Source organism: Haliotis asinina, chromosome 8 (assembly GCF_037392515.1).
Source record: "Haliotis asinina isolate JCU_RB_2024 chromosome 8, JCU_Hal_asi_v2, whole genome shotgun sequence".
Taxonomy (NCBI): Eukaryota; Metazoa; Mollusca; class Gastropoda; order Lepetellida; family Haliotidae; genus Haliotis; species Haliotis asinina.
In genome coordinates this window covers 61,495,236-61,515,385 of record NC_090287.1, presented here as the reverse complement: position 1 = coordinate 61,515,385, position 20,150 = coordinate 61,495,236, and the positions used below count along the sequence as shown (strand labels likewise).

General features: G+C 41.1%; 1 protein-coding gene across 2 annotated transcripts in view; it reads left to right on the top strand.

Annotated features, from left to right (window-relative positions):
- Positions 1-20,150, top strand: part of LOC137294671 (autophagy-related protein 2 homolog A-like) — a 67,607-nt gene that overhangs the window by 37,085 nt on the left and 10,372 nt on the right. The window contains exons 19-39 of one of the 2 annotated variants that reach the window (XM_067825740.1): positions 535-677; positions 1,153-1,316; positions 1,589-1,743; positions 1,942-2,074; positions 2,457-2,659; positions 3,025-3,105; positions 3,273-3,379; positions 3,886-3,918; positions 4,919-5,011; positions 5,379-5,446; positions 6,044-6,111; positions 7,753-7,923; positions 8,427-8,556; positions 9,301-9,521; positions 10,262-10,466; positions 11,135-11,171; positions 11,430-11,550; positions 18,140-18,307; positions 18,440-18,541; positions 18,890-19,215; positions 20,044-20,113. In XM_067825740.1, the coding sequence (XP_067681841.1) occupies positions 535-677; positions 1,153-1,316; positions 1,589-1,743; positions 1,942-2,074; positions 2,457-2,659; positions 3,025-3,105; positions 3,273-3,379; positions 3,886-3,918; positions 4,919-5,011; positions 5,379-5,446; positions 6,044-6,111; positions 7,753-7,923; positions 8,427-8,556; positions 9,301-9,521; positions 10,262-10,466; positions 11,135-11,171; positions 11,430-11,550; positions 18,140-18,307; positions 18,440-18,541; positions 18,890-19,215; positions 20,044-20,113 (2,799 nt within the window). The remainder of the gene's footprint in view (positions 1-534; positions 678-1,152; positions 1,317-1,588; positions 1,744-1,941; positions 2,075-2,456; positions 2,660-3,024; positions 3,106-3,272; positions 3,380-3,885; positions 3,919-4,918; positions 5,012-5,378; positions 5,447-6,043; positions 6,112-7,752; positions 7,924-8,426; positions 8,557-9,300; positions 9,522-10,261; positions 10,467-11,134; positions 11,172-11,429; positions 11,551-18,139; positions 18,308-18,439; positions 18,542-18,889; positions 19,216-20,043; positions 20,114-20,150) is intronic. The other variant, XM_067825741.1, reaches the window with a different exon arrangement.

The window sequence follows — 20,150 nt, the reverse complement described above, 5'->3', positions numbered from 1 at the left end:
TCCCTCGTTCAGTGTATGAGGCATATATTGGTTTATTACATGTCCACCAAGGATATCATTATTGAACCCATCAGTCATTTACTGGTTCAGTCCTGCAAGCATATGCTGGTTCAGTCCATCCAGTGCATACTGGTTCAGTGCATGTATAACCTGGAATGCATTATTCTTGGTGGAAATTCCAAAGCAAGGAGGTGGCTGTTCAGATGTCTTGATTGGTCTACATAAGACTTGGTAAAGAACAAGCACACTCATCAAGAATACTGAGTGATGGTTTTACAGCTGGAAATTGTGGAAATTCCAAAGCAGGGAGGTGGGTGTTCAAATATCTTGATTGGTCTACGTAAGACTTGCTTAAGAACAAGCACACTCATCAAGAAAGCTGAGTGATGGTTTTACAGCTGGAAAATCCAACAGAGAACATGTTAAGTATGAAATTTACATGATACAACAGAATAAGGACAGCACAAACAGTTTGGTCACAATCTCTTTAAAAATTTCAAATGGTATATATGCTACTCATGCATGAATTACCAGATGGTTCTTCCTGGAGACAAAGAGGAGATGCGAGGGTTCCAGGACTTCTGCATGAACAACACAAAGCTGCTGGTGGACATCACACTGCCGATTGTCACTGCCTGCCTCCCCAGCAGGAGTATGTTTGAGGTGCTCTACAACAGGTCAGTGGAATCAAACATTTGTGTCGGCCATACCAAGCTGACACCTTATTCATTAGACCAACCCTCTGTCTGTACTAGTATGGTGTGAATATTTGTTTCATGGACTTTAAAGACTTGGGGGACACTTCACAAAGTGATTGTTGCGATGCGACGGTTGTAAGTTTATGTTAAAGTAGGGGAGTTATGCTGAAATGGGGCCCAGGAATGATTTTCTCAATAAATTAGGAGCTAGTTGAAGTCCTAAGATACTCATAAGTCTCATAATTCTAACTTTCTTTACCTCACACACACAAAGAAAGATTTCAGGGTGTGAATTGTTTTCATTTTATCAAGGTATTGTCTCTCACTATGTATGAAAAGGTGATATGAGTGGTGGACTGTAGTGAATGCTATACCAACATATGTGATGTTCACACATGGAAGATGAAACATTGTTTTAGAACATCACCTATGGTGTCTGTGGTTTTGTCTACAGGGTAAACAATGACCTGACACTGTGGGAACCAAGTGCTCCATCTCCACTGAGAACACAGGAGTCTATGAACCTGGCTCATCCAGCCAACCTGGACATCCTCCACCTCCTGCAGCAGGCAGGGGACCAGGAGAAGTTCCAAATGGCCAAGTCAGCTCTCCAGTACGGTAAGCACCATCACTGGCATTTCAAAGTGTGCTTTACAGTAAGCACAATTAGTGCATCTCAGAGTCTGCTCTCCAGTATGGTAAGCACTATCAGTACATCTCCTAGTCAGCTTTCAATACAGTAGACAGGATCTCTTCATCTCAGAGTCAGCTCACTGGTACAGTAACCACCATTAGTGCATCTCCTAGTCAGCTCTTCAGTATGTAAACCCTATCCGTACATCTCGAAGTCAGCTCTTCAGGCAGCTCGAATCATTTGCCGACTGTTCCAGACTCTGGTTCGGACTCAGACTCGGAGGACTACCAGTATTCCATCCATGATAGCCGTTCTCGCAGCCACCGCACTTCCAAACAACAGCTTCCTAGCAAGTTCTGCTTCTCTCTCAACATCACCAAAGGAAAACTTCTTATGGTCACACCACATAAGGTGAGTTATCTAAATCTAAGCCTCATAATATGGTGCAAGGAATAAAATGTGTTGCTACATTTAATATACAGTTAACACTCACACTTGTCATAGCAAAATTACATTACAGAACTATTGTTCCAATATGAAAACATCCTGTTCCATTGTGATGTTAAATATTGATGTGTTTGTGCAAAATATTTACTTGCCTCACTCCAGGAGGAAGGAAAACATGGAGAGGTGTGTCTGGAGGTGGATGAAGCTGTCCTCTTCTCCGTCATCAGCTACAACGGTGACCCTGACCTCAGATACCTCTGTTTCCAATCTAACAAGGCAGCCATGAGTAACAATGGTAGGATAAGTTGTTAACCCTCACATTACAGCAACAAGACACACAGTCCCAGAGAGATACAAAGGATTCAATCTTTGAGCATTACATTTTGCTCTGCTTCTTCTTTGAAGCTGCACTTGGAATGTATCTGTGCAACCAAGTCAGCAAGTATAACCACATGACCCCATCACCTTTTGCTGCAAGGATGAGTTGCTGAAGACCAGTTCTAACCTATATCTTTAAGGCTTACATAATGCTGGCAGGCATTTTGTTGTCAAATGATTGAAACTGTAATTGGCTGTAACCAAATAATAGTCAATTCAAGGAAATTTTCAGGACCTTTTCAATGCAAGTAACGTTCTTGGCATTCTTGATGAATGAAAACTTGATATTCTGCTTTTAGGTAACCTTAGTAACCCAGTAATACCTGGCAATCTAGAGCCCCTGAAACAAGACTCTCTCCCAGCCCACCTGGAGCCCCGAATATACAAGTCAGAAATGGGTGTGGCCTCCAAGTCTGCCAGTTGTGTAGGGCGGGGCTCAGATAGCCCGGACATGGTCAGCTTGGCCATCAAAATCAAACTAGATACACTCAACAATACCAAGGTAAGGAACTAGTCAGAGACATCTCATACTCAGCCTGTCTTTTCTGCATTTATGTGTAACATGTCGGCTCTATTCCCAAATATGCAGTGGATACAATGGAAGTGTACACAACCAAAAGAAATGACACCAGTTCTGTTCAGGAAAGGTAGATCATAGGAATAATCTGGGCTAAGAGTTAGATAATTTTAGTGTCAGAATATTTCACATTTTTAGCCGAGACTCAACATGTTTTTGTAACATGAGAACAATGTCTGTGCCAGTAGTTTTAAGTCAGCATAGGTTTCATCATGAAAAATTTGGAACTGTAACTCAGCATAAGTTTTGATTGTTTTTGATCTTTAAAATTTGTACATTGTATGTTCAAGGACTTCATTGTGTCAGTAAATGTGAGAGGAGGAACTCTACGACACAAGATGGTTGCCAGTGGAGAGAGCTGGATTTCCCAGGTATGTTATTGGAATAATGTGTGAAGCCAGTTTTGGGGTGTTTTGGATAAAAAAATCACTTCTGTAAGATCACTTTGCTCACAATGCAGCTTGTATACTCCCACTGTGAATACAATGATTTTTCTGTGTTTCCCTGTAGTACTGTAACAGCCCTCCTCTGTTAACAGTGTCTAGACTTCCTGGATGTGAAGGACTACCCGATCCTCGGCTATGTTGAGCCCAAGGTGATCACAGAGCTTCATGTTCATCTATGGAGTTGTGCTGTAGACTACAGGTCAGAAGCACTGTTGTACTTTACTGTTTTACTGTTGTAATTTTACTGTTGTGAGTCACACTTGTACTGATTGTTGGATTGTCTAGATCCAGCATGTCTGTTAATATGTAGATGTGTCTTTAAGGAATAACACACATGCTGTTCTCCATCATGATTTGTGTTGTGTTTAATGTTGTAAGGATTTTATGCACTGGTGCCTAGATTTTCATTTTTATTTGATACTTTGTTCTTTAGTTTTATTTGCTTCTTTCTTCTACAGTGGTAGGGTAGCTTTGGGTTTAAGGAAATAATAATAGCTTGGAAACTCAGTTTGTAATACAGTTACACACCTACCTACAAGGTGTGAAGCATTTTCCGGGTGTCTGTAGGATTCATGTTGCTGGAAGCTACGAATCACTGCATACTGACAAACTCACAAGAGCTTCAGTGATTCATACTTAAATGAAAATTGTGAAAAATTGTCTTTGTGTGAGTGATGGTAATAATCTGTTTGTGTGTACATTCAGACCGTTCCAAGACAGAGATGAATTGGTTGCTGAGTAATGGTTTTAACTTATAGCTTTCCCTTGCTTTCCAAATCAGTGCCTTGCATTTTGATATTCAATAACTACAGCATTGCTGAAATTCATCCAGACAGAATAAATTTTAAACTGTTGCAATCTTTAATTTGATACACTTTCATCAGTCAAACCTTTAGAATATGACGTTCAGTGACTCGTTATTTGATGTTATCCTATATGATAGTTCTCAAGCTGATACTGTAATCCATCTCTAAGTTAATATGGCTGCATGGAAACCTTTCTTGCAACTGCAAACTCCCACTGACTGCATCACCCCACACACTCAGTAGTACTTACACTACTCACTCAAACACCAGCTTCTGTTGTGACCAAAGCACTGATCTTCTCCTGTCACCTGTTTAACATTGTTTATGCTTTCTGTGTATGTCGTACATATATCAGCCCAAAATGGCTGCCACAGTAGAAACCATCTTCCAATCAACTGATATCACTCAGGGAATATTACCACTGTCAGCGATTCTCCTCTCAGATCATTGTGATGTCAACTGTTACCATGATCAATATTACACAACTGATATCTCTGCAACTGAACACAATGAAGCTGGTCAGTACTACCTTTTTCACTCAGGCATCTTGTCATTGTTCCCAAGCTAGAAACGTTTGTAGACTGATTTTGAATCACAAATAGACACTCGCTCCCATGTCATAAATACCCAAACTTAGCAACATTTATGGATAAAAGTGCAAACACATCATCAAGCAGTATACTATCAAGCTCTGATCAGGTTGTGTTGACATATTTAATATGTAGAGATGCTCCGATGAGACTCGGTATATCACTGTCACAACTGAGTCAGATATGAAAGACAGACCACCTACATTTCTTGTTTTGAGAAATGAAAATTTAGGTTCATCGGTAACACAAAAAATTAACTCATATTGGTCTGAGAAATAACAGAATGGTTCATGTATGTATGCCATAAGTGTATGATAACTAGCATTTGTATGTATGTTCCAGACCTATTCATCTTGCTCAACGGGCCATGTTGACTGCCGAAACCTTTAGTATATCAAGCAACATTGTAGCCCAATCTCCAACAACCCTACTCAGGTAAAACTTTCATGACCGTTCTCATGCAAAACCACCAATACAACCCTAGTCATGTATTTGTTTAAAGCTGCATGCGGCAATCATGAGCTGTGACAGCAGTTTGTAAGTTATCGAGACTGGACCAAACAGTCATGTGACTGACATCATCAGCATCGATTCTGCATAACTGGAATACAGTGATTTACTGAATCAACTCAGTGAGTCTGACCACCAATCCTGTTAGTTGCCTTTTACGACAAGCATAGGTTACTGAAGATCAAGTCTAACCTGGATATTCACTGGTGTGTAGTTATGTTAAAAGATAACTGTTCATGTCTGTTTGTGTATACTTATGCATTCCTTCACACTTGTCGTTTTTGCCTGTCAGGTTCCACCTTGATGATGCAGCTCTGTTTCTGTCCATCAAGAATTACATGGAGGTGAATCTTAGACGAGGTAAGACATACAGACAGTATAACTTTGTCCTCCACCACTAGAGTGACAATGTTAGTGCTGAGGTGAAGCGCAATAGGGCTTAGAGTTCAGGCTTACTGACTTTATTAAGCGGTGTGTCTGTCTATGTGGGTGCTTGGCCTGCTCTAGGCTGGCTACCTTAGATGCCATTTCAGATATTATTTTATGCCTTTAGATATTAACACCTGGCATGGCCACAACAATTACCATGTTGTAACATTATTGATAAGATGCAGCCAGAGATCAAACCACAGACCTTACAGTCTCTGTGAAGAGGCTGCATTCACTAGAGCACGGAGGCTATGAACTATGACATTTTTTTTTTTTCTTTACTAACAGTTTTGCTGTTGCTGAAACATGTACCTTATATTGTTGCAATATAAGATATTCACTGTGTGAAGTATGATCAAATACAATTGTATTTAAATATTTCTCTGTAAGATGAACTCCCTGTTTCATGACATTACAATTGCCATGTTGGTGTTCGTGTAGGAACTGTGATGTCACTATCGTCATGTCATGTAACAGTGTCCAGACACGTATGAGATGCTCTGTTGCAAGCTGTACATTGTGTTACAGACTACGTGTGTGTAGCGGATCTGGAGAGGTTTGAGCTTTCCCTGAGGACTAGTGATGGCAAGGACCAGGTAGGTGGAGCTGCAGCTGGACCTGTGTATAGACACTAGTAGATTAGTGTATTGGGGGTTCTGAAAATTATAAAGGTACGGAATGTGTTTGAAATCATTTCAAATCCAAACATCTTTCCCAAACAAATCTGACATGTCAGATGCAGTGAATTAAGAACTGAGATTTTGAGCAGGCAGATTTTTACTTATCCCTTGACTAGATGTCCAAATTTGCCATTCAACATTGACCTTACCTTGCTATTTACCTGATTCTGTGATTTTTATCCCCCTGGCATGTAATGGGGTATAGTCGACACCTCGTCTGTCCATCTGTCTGCCCACCCGTCCGTCCGTAATCATTTTGTTTCTAGAGCATAACTCAGAAACCATTCGATATTTTTAGACCAAACTTGATAGATATAATAATCTCAACTTATGGTTGTGCCTTTTGCTATTTACAGATTTTTGGCATTTTTATTTTTTTTGTTTTTCCATGGAACATGGTGTTAAATGTTAGTCTAATGGTGGGGTGGGCTTCATTTCCAGAGCAGAACTCACAATCCGTTCTATATTTTTCTGCAAAACTTGGTAGATATATCAATCAGAACCTAAAGTGGTGCCTTTTGCTATGTACATGTTTTTGTGATTTATTATTTTCTCGGTTTCCATGGAAATGTTTCAGACATAGCCTCAAAAGTGAGAGGTGTGTTTGGTTTCCGGAGCAGAACTCAAACTCCATTCAATATTTTTCTGCAAAACTTGGTAGATATATCATTTAGAACCTGAAGTGGTGCCGTTTGCTCTTTACAGGTTTTTGTGATCATTTTCTCCGTTTCTGTGGAAATGTTTTGGACTTAGTCTCAAAATGAAGGGATGGGTTTCGTTTCTGGAGCATAACTCAAAAACCATTCAATATTTTTCTGCAAAACTAGCTAGATATATCAATCAGAACCTCAAGTAGTGCCTTTTGCTATGTACAGGTTTTGGGGATTTAGCATTTTCTCGGTTTCCATCGAAACGTTTCGGACTTAGTCTCAAAATGGAGGGATGGGTTTCGTTTCCAGAGTAGAACTCAAAAACCATTCAATATTTTTCTGCAAAACTTGTTAGATGCATCAGCCAGAACCTAAAGTGGTGCCTATCAGTACCTACTGGTTTTTGTGATGTATTATTTTCTCTTTTTCAATGGAAATGTTTCGGACTTAGTCTCAAAATAGAGGGATGGGCTTTGTTTCCAGAGCATAACTCAAAAAACATTCAATATGTTTCTGCAAAACTTGGTAGATATATCAATCAAAACTTAAAGCGGTGCCTTTTGCTACTTACAGGTTTTTGTGATTTATCATTTTCTCAGTTTCCATCGAAACGTTTTAGACTCAAAATGGAGGGATGGGTTTCGTTTCCGGAGCACAACTCGAAAACCATTTGATATCTTTCAACAGATCTTGGCAGATATAAGAGGCAGATCTTGAAGTGGTGCCTTTTATATACGGCATTTATATTTTTCATGATTTCCATGGAAAACAATTCAAACTTAGTCTAAAACATACATCAAGGAACCTTCAGATGATTTGTCCTTTCAAATAATCTGATGTTTTTGTGTTATATATGTCTACCTGAATTACAGTTGTTCTGTATCAGTTATTATCATATATTTTACAGAAGTTTGCCAAGACAGACTTGAGAATATCTACAAATCGTGTGAACATCCGCACTTGTGCTGACTCGTGTAGGGCCCTTACAGAGTTGATACGTTATTTTGCCGATGACGGGGACCTCATTCCCACCGACAGCCAACCTCAGGAGGCCTCCCATTTCATGCCCAGCAACTCAGTCAGTACTCTCACCTTACAACTCTTTCCAAGTGACATGTTCCTTTCATTGTCACCGCTGAATTTATTAGTTGCGGATTTACTCCGTTCTGTAACTGTTAGAATGCAATGTTTTTCAGAAAGGATTGTGAAGGGGAAGAGTCATATGTTATTACAGGACATTAGTTCCAGTCTACATTAGAGTGGTGATCTGCATCACACACATGCTATGTTTGTCATAAAGGCTTACCATATAAATACCATCTAGGTGATGTTTCAGTGACATTCTGTTGGCCACTAGCCTATAGTCTGCAACTTCAGACACTAGTCTGAAGCCCGTGTCCAGTAAAATGCTTTTCAGTCTGCCAAGATCTTCAGCTAATAGATACTGTGTAAAATCTACAGTAAATGATGTTTTGAGGCAGGCTTGGCTTGTTACGAAAGGTTTCTGCATAGACTTGTAAAATATGCAGATGTAATTTGATTCTGTATGTTCAGTTGATGGTGATGTCTTATGTTTCACAGTCTCGGGAGTCTTCACTTGTACCTGAAACTGTCCCAGAAAGCTACCTGATGACAGAGTCCCGCTTGGAGCATGTCAGCACCATGATGGTGGATGCCATGCAGGAATCAGAGGCCTCCTCGTCTAGCTCAGGTGGGTATCATGGTGAATGTAGTGGTGGGTATCATGTTGAGTGAGTGAGTGAGTTTGGTTTTACGCCGCTTTTAGCAATATTCCAGCGATATCATGGCGGGGGACACCAGAAAATGGGCCTCACAGATGTGGGGAATCGAACCTGGGTCTTGGCGTGACGAGCGAACACTTTAACCATTAGGCTACCCCACCACCCCGTATCATGTTGAAAGTAGTGGTGGGTGTCATGGTGAATGTAATGGTGGGTGCCATGGTGAATGTAGTGGCAGGTGTCATGTTGAATGTAGTAGAGGATGTCATGTTGAATTTAGTGATGGGTGCCATGTTGAATGTAGTGGTGGGTGTCATGATGAATGTCGTGATTAGTGTTATACTGAATGTAGTGGATTGTAATGATAAGAGCCTCTCAGACTATTTGAGAAGGGATGAGACAAGCTGTACAAAATATTCGTTCAGAAAGTCTTTCCACAATACAGCAGTCTCATATTGTGTGTCATTGACTAGTCATGTGCTGCTGCATTCATTTCCCAGTGAATGTTAAAAATTAAACAGCTCCAACAAAAATGGATAACATTTATTTTTAGTCCAAATTGTTTCCTTACTGCTTTGACATTAGCAGGTCTTGTAACATTTTTGTCCTTAAACGAACACTAAGAAATGATAAGAATCAGGCCTACTGTGCCAGTCATGGATGTTATTGAATTAAATTGAATGTTAGTGCTTCAAAATGATTACCATTTCCAGAATCTCCCGAAAGACAAAGCTCCGACAACAAGACACAAGTTTTCTTCTTGCCAAATACTCAAACCCAAGGTGAAGGTCAGGTACCTCCTGCTGGGCTGCGCCCAATCGTCATCTCGACTAGTGCAGAGTCTGTGACCAGCAGCACCCTGTCTGACCGCACTGAGAAGCTGAGTGATGATGATGAGTTCTGTATCATTGATGACCCTGGCTGGGGGATAGCCGTAAGTTGACGAGTTGTATGAAGGGAAGCTAACAGTAGTAACAAACCTTTTATATATTCTTTGTGAAATAACAAATAGTTACTTCAGTGCTTTCACAATGAAATTAAATAATTTGAGACCATTAAACATGTAGGATGAGCCTGGGTGATATGAAAGTGTGTTCAAGGGAGACTACTCTCATGGCTGTGAAGGGGAAATTAGAAGAGTTGTAGAACTTTGATTACAAGCCTGGTGATCTCATATTTCAAGCAGATCTCCATGCTACTAAATGATTGCTTGCGGTACCATGATAACATACTGAGCAGCAAAAATAAGGCAAGAATTGAGAAAATGAAATGTCATAAAACTAAGCATTCTCGTTTATATCTTCTGTTTAAAACTTTGACACAAAAAATAAAATTGCATTTCTTTTGTTGTTCAGTATATTTTGTGAACAAGTATGCGTTACACATCATATTGTATGACAGTGTCTACAGTTTGGGAAGGGTACTGAAGGTAGAGATTTTACATACATTGTAAATAATGAACATAAAGTAAAGCATATAAACTTATGTCTTGTTTTTATATGTTTACATCTAAATGATAATGTTTAGCTGTGAAAATGCTGAAATATAGGCTTTATAAGACTTGATTTTTCATGGATCTTTATGGAACTTGTTAAATCATCCTTGACATCAAATATATGATGGTCCAGTTAAGTTTGATTTCATCCAAATTGCATCGTTTAACTTTGGTTCCAGCCACGCGACGGTCAGCCAGTGGTACGTGTGCTGACCAAGGGCCCAATCTGTATCAAGGACAACTATTTCAGTCAGCCTTTGGGTAAGACTGACCAGCTGAAACCACCAGAACACTTTCCTGCGGCAGAGTACCGCTACACCCTGAAGGAGCTCACCCTGGTGTGGTACATGTACGGGGGCAAGGACTTCTCTGGGGAGAGAACAGGTGAGGCATCTAAGGCTGTACTTGACTCATAGTCATTGTAAACTATTTACTAAATCGCTTTCAGTTTGTTGAAACGATTGTACACCTTAATCTGAAAATGTACTAATATTGGTACATTATAATAATAATATGGTAATACTATTGCACAAAATGTCTTCAGCTCTCTGCCCCATGAAGATCCGGGGTAGAACAGGTCTTCAGCAACAAATGGCGACCATGCTTGTTGTAAGGCGTGACTGATAGGATTGGGTGGTCAGGCTTAGCTGACATGTGTCATTGGTTCCCAGTTGTGCAGATCAATGCTCATGCTGTCTATCACTTGATTGTCTGCTTTTACAGACTGCTGCCATTGCTGAGTGCGGTATATCGCTGAGTGTGGCATAAAACTAAACTCTCACTCACTTCAGCTCTCAACGAAATGATATTTTTCACAACTCTTTTTAACATCAAGTTAAATTAAATTAGACTTAAATGGATGCATCCTCTATTAGTAGCTGAACCCTGTTGGATATTAGGACCAGCTCTTCAAAGTAATCTTAACACTAAGATGATCACAACTACCAGTACCATACTTCAGTGAGTTTACAATAACCATTGAGTTGAGATTACTTTGAGGAACTAGAGCCAGGGTTCAGTGCTTGTGACTGTTATTTCTTTTCCTGTTTCAGATGTTTCGAGTGCATCGTCATCACCCAAACACCCAAGGTAATTTGTCAACTAGCTGACATCAATTATATACATTATGAATGGTTGTAAATATTTGTTTTACTTAGTTGTGGGGTATTTAATAATCCAAGGTACTCTGATATCAGTCAGTAAAAGGACAACAAACATATGACCGATTAGTTTAGTGAATTACTTCTTAAAAGCATTTGTTTCACCTGATTCCAGTTTACCATATCACTTATATCTGAGTGGTTGCTAAGTATAATAATGCAGGCTGATGTTGGAATGTGACCACAGACTGCCGGGCCATGGGGGAGGAGGCGCGATGAAAAAATCCACCAGACAGCCCACAACTTGGCAGTCGAGGGGAGGGCCACAGCGAGATCTCAACACACTCATAGAGCTGCAGCTCTCCAAGGTGGGTGTCAGTAGAATAAAGAAGAAATATTTCAGTTTTGACAGACTCTGCAGCGTATCTGGGTAAGAGAGAGTGAGTGAGTTTAGCTTTACCCCACACTCAGCAATATTCCAGCTATATGGCGGTGGTCTGTAAATAATCGAGTCTGGATCAGGCAACCCAGTGATCAACAACATGAGCATCAATATGTGTAATTGGGAACCGATGACATGTGTCAACCAAGTCAGCGAGCCTGACCACCCGATCCCGTTAGTCACCTCTTACGACAAGCATAGTCTTTTATGGCAAGCATGGGTTGCTGAAGGCCTATTCTACCCCGGGACCTTCAGGGGTTGTATCTGGGTTAGAACTGATCACCAGCAGCCAGTGCTTGCTGTATGAGGTGACACATGGTTCTTGTGATCAGACTCGGATGACAGTTTGCATCAGTCTTCATAATGTCAGTCTCAGGATTGTGACAAGGCGCTATTATTTACAGTCCTGGGGCCCCTTTCACAAAACTCTCGTTAGCCTAAGGTCTCGTAACTTTTCTCGTAGCATTCCTAATTCCTACATTACAGTATAGGAGGTACGAATGCTACGAGAAAAGTTACAAGACCTTAGCCTTACGAGAGTTTTGTGAAAGGGGCCCCAGCATCACATTACTGGGATACTGCCATGTGAAGTACTAAAAACCTTCTCGCTCCTCGTAGGCAGGTTAGGTTATATACTCCTTACATAAAGGAATGAAAAGTTGATTGCACACCCATCCATTCTGATACAATAATGATAATACACTTCTTGCATGCACTAGAGATGTAGCCATCCAACTATTTGTTTGTTTGTTTGTTTGTCAAAGTTTGATTACTTTTCCTTACCCTGACGCATGCTTATTAGGCTTATCTCCTCCCTCTATGCGAAGGAAGTGGAAATCTTCAATTCCCTTGAAGTTCCTTTCTAACTGAAGTGGACATGACCAACCATGCTTGTCACTCTCTCCTTCATCCCCCAACAACGATGGCTGGGTCCTGATATGGCAATATAAGTTTTTGCTTATATTTCGGTCGTATAATCTAAATTGTATCATATTCGGTATTTGGATTGTAATTATTATCATAATTTTGTGAAATTATTGTGGAAGTTTATAAAATTTTCACATGTTTTGGACATGTTTTCTTCAACTTTGACTTAGTCTTAGTTGATGAAATCATGCTCCCAGTTTAAACTACGACTGTTGGCAGTTGATCCACATGTAGTATGTCGTTCATGCAAAGCTATATGTTCTTCCACTGTTCACAGTGAACTTGGCAAGAATTTATCGGATTCAGAATTTGCATTATATTTTCAAAGGCGTACTGAGGACAAACAACTTAGGCCCTCGCTAGTCATGTCTAAATCAGTTGATTCTGCGTCTAGCAACTGTCCCTCGTTAACAGCTGGCTTTCATAATTTTAGTGATGAAGCCTGACGTACCCCGGGTGCATGGTCAAGATTGCAGTGAGACTTGGTCTAGATCACAGAAGAGGACGTTGTCATAATTGGGATCATCTCAACCTGAGAAGTTGAAGTCATCATTTTCTAAGACTAAGTCTTCAGTTACTAGACATGCACTAAAACTACACTCCATGACTCCTACAAAGTCCTTCAGTGATGCGATCATTCCTCCCGACGAGCCTCATATCTATGACAAACCTCCACTACTACCCTCTGAGGTACAGATTGTCAGCTGTCACGATCAATGTCTACTAAGCCTTCATGAACTAAGTTGACAACAACGCTGCATCCGTCAGAGACTACCATCTATGCAGACATCTACAACGTCAACACTCAACATGTCAGAAAACTTCTGCAAATCAACCACCACTGCATGCACCGCACTCTCTGAACACCGGCCTCTTCATACAACAGTTCACCAATCATATGATGAACTTGATGGATTGCCATTTTGAACAGGAATGGAAATGCCAGTCAGCAGCTACAACTACTGGTGCTACAGCTATGGTGCACCGACTGCATTAGGTCTGCCGAGTGAAGAGGAAGCATCGTATGCACGCTCCCGTTCATGGAAACCATCACCATCCACTTTATCTTCATGTTGCAGTATGGACGATGCTCATTCCATCAACTTGCCAAGTGCCCACACTCTTTGATCTGGTTAGAGCCACAAGCTTTCTCTGTCTACATCCTACATTCATCAAAAACGTAGTCATCGTTCATAGTTTATGGTCTTCAACAGATTCTGTCAGGCATAAACGTAGGCATTCATGGAATGTTAGTCGTTCCAGGGATACATATAGTCAGGAGCACTATGATGACACTCGCTGCATGACATCAGCACCCACTCACAAATGTACTGGTGGAAAGACGGAGATAGACGTCGTCGATCTCCATCACCGGAGTAAGCCCTCTTCTCAGAGTCAGATCATGTCATGGATCACAGACGGATTGGACTTAGCCTCACCGTTGAAGGCTTCCAATGAAGCTTACATACAAGGGGACGTCAATAAGTTTTGAGCCTTGAACATTTTTCATACCCAGGTGTCACAGCCTATGATACGACATTGAACTTTGGGGTGTAGCTGATGTGATATATAAGTTTTGGTATCCGACTCTCAGAAGTTATTGAACAGCTCACATTGACAGAAAGAGACCCCCCTCACGGCAGTGAAAATGAATAAAATTGAGTATAGAGCAGTAATTAAGATTTTAGTTCTTGAAGGAAACTCTGCGAAGAACATTGAAGAAAGGCTTTCAGCAGTTTATGGGAAGTCTTCCCCTTCATCTGCTACCATCAAACGATGGGTCAATGAATATAAGCATGGTAGAGAGAGTCTTGAAGATGACCCCTGTCCAGGTCGCCCAACAACAAGCACTAGTCAGGAAAACGTTGACAGAGTGCATAGACTTGTGCTGGAAAATCGTTGAATCACACTCCACGAGTTAGAGGAGACCACAGGCATTTCACACGGATCCATCGAGACAATTCTTCATGAACATCTCGTCATGTCTAAGGTGTGCGCAAGATGGGTGCTAATCAGATACAACAAGAATCCAGAAGATTTTCACTTTAGGCTAGTAACCTGTGATGAAACCTGGTTCCACCACTGTGATTCTGAGAGCAAACAAGAATCCATGGAATGGAAACATGTCACTTCTCCCAGGACCAAAAAGTTCAAAGCCTCCAGATCAGTGCAGAAGGTAATGGCGACAGTCTTCTGGGATAGCAAAGGTGTCATCCACATAGATTACTTACCAAAAGGAAGAACAATGAATGGGGAATATTACGCTAACTTGTTGAGGCAAGTGCAACAGTCAATCAAGGAGAAGCGCCGGGGCAAGATCAGTCAAGGTATTCTTCTACATCAAGACGATGCTCCAGTACACACCTCTCGCGTTGCAGCCGCTGCTGTCCAGGAATGCGGGTACGAAATCTTGCCACATCCCCTTTACTCTCCAGACCTGGCACCAAGTGATTACCGTCTGTTCCCAAATCTCAAGAAACACAGATTTCAGGATGATAATGAGCTTATTGCTGCTACTGAGGCTTGGTTTGAGGACCAAAATGGCACCTTCTACAGAGATGGCATCAGCGACTGGCAGAAAAGATGGAACAAGTGTCTTGACTCACAAGGGGACTATATTTTGTGTTTTTCTATGCAAGGCTCAAAACTTATTGACATCCCCTCGTATGTAAGATGAGTAATGAGGACATCGACACTTTGACGTTTCTGACGATATCTACCATCCTGGAAGCTTTGTCTGCAGCCTTTCAGACGGCGACTAAGTATCATCAATGACACAATCTGGTCTTCAACGTTTGTCAATTAGCATTACATCATGTGGAGCTCTTTGTGAAAGCCCTGGAAGTAGATGAAGCATACAAGCTCATCAGTGAAACTCGCAACAATTCCTATTTATAAAGTGGAGGATAAGCGACTGGCTCAACTTGATACAACCACTTGGCGCACCTTCTTCAGACTCACGCAGTCCAAGGCTATCAAGGAGGCTGTTATCTCCAAGTTCAGCAAACCGGAGAAAGAAGAAGAAAGGATGATCCTCTCTGCACTCTGCACTCGCCACTCAGAAGAAGGATCAGCAATTCATTTGATAGCATCTAGTCTCCACGTCTGCAGGACTGAATCAGCAAGTGCTTTGGGTTACAACTTTACTTAACCTTTATATCGAGGCCCCTCATCTGCATCTACGATATTCGTTGGCAGAACCGAGGACGTCACTAAATCAGTCACTATGGACTCCAGGAAGGTAATGATGATAGAGTCTTGTCAGCAATACTCCAAGTTGAAGTACTCTGGAGTCCAAAGAGCGAGAGACAAGAAGTACAATGCTTGTGGCGGAGCCCATGGAACAGGACATCCACCCAGGGGCAAGAGCACTGAAGATCAGGTTCGGAACGACTGAAGTCTTCAACTCCCAGCATACAACCACTTCCTGTACAACATGTTGAACCGCATCAGCTTCCCAGAGGATCTGTGAGCCTAAATTCAAGCCATGATAGAACAAGCTCTACTCTCTCCATTACCACTACGACAAGGACAATGTCCGCTCAGCCTGCTCACATCAACACAAGATTTGAATAGACAAGGATGTTTAGAACTATGCCTATTACAACTGTCCCTGATGATGATAAATGGTTTGAAACATATGCCAGAAAGAAAGGCTTCACTACAATGAAGGCCACACATCCTCAAGTAGCGGACTACTTATGTCATCTACGACATACCAGAGGACTGAAAGGTTCTACACTTTCGACACCTTTAGCCACACTCAGCCTAGTTATCACCATGAAAATGGATATCAACTGACTAAAGTAAATGAACTAGTTGCCTTACTACAATAGATGAAGCTGGAAGACCCACAGCTTGTTATCTGGATGTCGTACTACCACACCTCACAGGTGATGTTTACAAGCCACTAGACCAGACATCACTTGAATTATTGACACGGTAAATGCTGTTCCTAATTGCCCTAGCAACAGCAGCACGGATGTCAGAAATACATGCTCTGGACTTCAATCTTACATGAATCGACTCCAATCATCATGAGATTGTACATCTAGGACTGAAATGGGATTTTATTGCCCCAAATCAAACTGCCTGGACAACTGGACAGACAATTCCACATCCCTGCATTATCTACAGTCCTTGAGACACATAATACACAGGATTTATCATTATGCCCTATCAGAGTGTTGAAAATATATCCCCTACTTACTAAGACAAGGACACAGTGTTTCAAGCATATGCTAATCCCATTATCTACTGAGACACCTACGGAAGTATCTTGCAAGGCTATCTCAGTATTGATCAGAGCTGCTATATTCTTGGCACTACAAAACAGCAGGATTCGAACCTCCCCATGCTTCCAATCCACATGAAATGAGAGCCTTGATGTCGATACTGGCTCTACATGAAGCTGGTTGCCCGAACACCTATTAAAACTTAAATTATCTATCTATCTACATGAAGCTGCTTGCTTATGACTATAACAGAGGGCTGCTTTTGGAAATCAGATGTGGTGTTTGCCAACCGTTACCCACGGGACATCTCCATCTCCATGTCACTGGCATTCACCAATTTGGCATTCTTGTTGCACAACAACCAACAGTTCCACAAAGGCACTCAGTTTCACTCACCCTTTAATCATGTGACGTGTGGAGACCAAGAAGCTCTGTAGAGTATAATGGTTGAGAGTCCATGCTGACCCTGCTTTCATAGTGAAGATGCTTGTACGTGAAGGAGGGTAGCAACTGGTTTTGTTAGAAATCTTGAGATACAGTTGCACTATACACTAGGTGGCCAGTAGTTGGACACTAGCTGATCTCTGTATCATCGGGTTCCATTCAACAAATGCTTCAAAGAAGAGACGTTCGACTGGATGTGATTCCCCCCTATCTCACAGATGAATGTTGGAAAAACAGGACAGAACTATCGCCATTGTAGTTCCTGAAGAGGGGTAAGTACTGGACATACTTATATGGTAGGCAACTGACTCCAGCATGGCCTGACCCACCGCCATTTCCGTCAGATTCTGTAAGCATAATAAGCATGAGTCGGGATAAGGAAAAAAATGTAATTTCTGAATTAAAGTGATATTTTATATTTATCCTGACTCATGGTGTCCCCTTTAAGGCATGTTGAATTCACAGTAATTCTCATGTCAGCCCTATTCAGAGATTCAGAGTGGCAAGCATGGCTGGTCTTGTGACTGTATTGGCAGGAAAGGGAGGCTGCTGAGGGGTGAGTGTATTGTACGTCTGCTTCAGTTAGGAGGGAACTTCTAGGGATTTCAAGTGCTCCACTATCTTTGCATTGAGGGAAGAGGTAAGCATAATAAGCATGAGTCAGGATAAGTATAAAATATCAATTTTTTACAGAAAACTTCATTATTTTTTTTAATGGTAAGTAACAAATAATTATGCAGCAATAATCAGTGAAGCTATTCTGTTTGTACCATTTGTTGCCCACTGTCATAATATCATCACACACTATGGAAGTGACTCATTGAGATCAGTGATGATGATGGTGTTCATTCCTGATCCTAAGGTGCTTTCCACTACATGTCATTAGGTGAAGCCTTGTTGTTTCCCTAGGTTCGATGTCAACACGAGGTCTACCCTGTACACACTAGGCAAGCGTCCAGACAAGTCCTCATCATTTCCGAGTTTGAAGTCCGAGACCGCCTAGCAACGTCACAGATCAACAAGTTCCTATACCAGTACACCTCCGAGAACATGCCAAAACAAACACATGCCAATATGGTAAGGAAATATGAAAAAGATCATCAAAGATGTTAATTGTCATGTGTAGTTTAAGGACTTAATTATTTGTCATAATCATTGTGATGCTATGTTATTGTGCTACCGCTGACATCTTGTGTCCTTGTACTGCAGCTGCTGGTCAAGGCACTCCACACCCGACCAGAGTCTTCCCCTATTCAGCAGGAATGTACCCTGCGGGTGTCCCTCCTCCCTCTCAGACTCAACATTGACCAGGTCAGTACCCTCACGTGTCCACACTGCTAGCTAAACAGTCCAGCCAAGTTATCATCATGCCAGTGTTTGATGTAATCAAATATGAATGGAAAATGTTAAAACAGGGCAAGGAAAGTCTCCTCATCTTGTGCTTGTGAAATTACTCATTCAGTAATGATGGATTTAAATCATGTCTATTTTTAATATATTTTTGTTAGTGGAGCTCAATAGGTCCAATTCCAGTGAGTAAAGTGATTCAACAATATATCCTGTAAAACAAATGAGCACAAGAATGATTTCCAGTAAATAATTTGCCACTGTAGCACAGAGTTCGGAATCCTATTCAGTCAGTGGATGTTTTGTCCACAGGATGCCCTGTTCTTCTTGAGGAAGTTCTTCATGGAGCTGTCTGGAGGGAGTCCTCCCTCTCCTCACAGCAAGTCTGTGCCTGTCCCTGAGAGTCCTGTTGGCAGCCCTAAGCCAGCAACCACCTCCTCCACACCACCTGCCCCTCCCGCCCCAGTGATGGCCGTCAATCTGAGCCCAGAGGAAGAGGCTGGACCGGATCAGCAGGATCTACTCATCATGTTTGATGAGATGAACCTGGATTCTAATGCTGTGATAAACGAGGAACTGACTGAGAGCACCACATCATCCACAGGATCGGATCATGGGTCTCAGCCAGTCTTCTTCAAGTTAGTACAACTAAGCATGCCCTACTCACAACTGCTTCACTGACCGTCATTTCCTTGAGATGGAGAGATTATTGAAATTACCTGTCATATGATATAAGAAGTTCAATGAGCATTTTATGCTCAAGTCATTATTTGACTTTTTCACAGCTGATTACTCATTCTGTGCAATTTTCTTATTGTATCTAGAGTTAGATATTATATGTAATCAAGGAATGGGCTTCACTTGACATAGTTTGTGTGTTCACAAGCAAATCTGAAGGCATTCTAGAAAGTATTTGTAGTTCTGAGATTATCATAACCCACTCTCTTTAACATATATGTATGGTTGTCATAGCGCTAAGATCACAGTAGTGTTTAAACCTGTATCTTATCAAGAGTTCTTCAACCAGAATAAATTCCTTTTTGCTGAGCATATTGATCAACAACCATGATATAGATTCAGAAAAAAATGATTCAATAGTAGATAATTTGAAGATCACTTTCATTGTCATATGGATCATTATCATTTATGTCATTTTCAAATGATAGATCATCATATTTTGTTATCATCTGATTGATCCAAATTAGAATTAAAATTGTTCACCAAAATCATCACATTTTAAATACTTTGTTTAAAATTATGCAGTGTTTTCACAGTCAAAATCCTTGCCTATTTCCCCAACCTCTTCCAAAAGAACGGCTTACATTGTACTCAACCACTTCACTTACACTTTGACTTACTGCACTGTTTATTACTGTCCAATAAACTTTCTTGTCTTTTCCTCCTCCGAATGCATGTACAGACTTGATGTTGGATATGAATGTTTAGTTGTCACCTTTGTGTTGCAGGTCTTTCATATTTTCACCTGATGTGCCAATACGGCTTGACTACCATGGGAAGAGAGTTGACATGGAGCAGGTGAGATACCCTTTATTTCTCAAAAATATGTATGTCA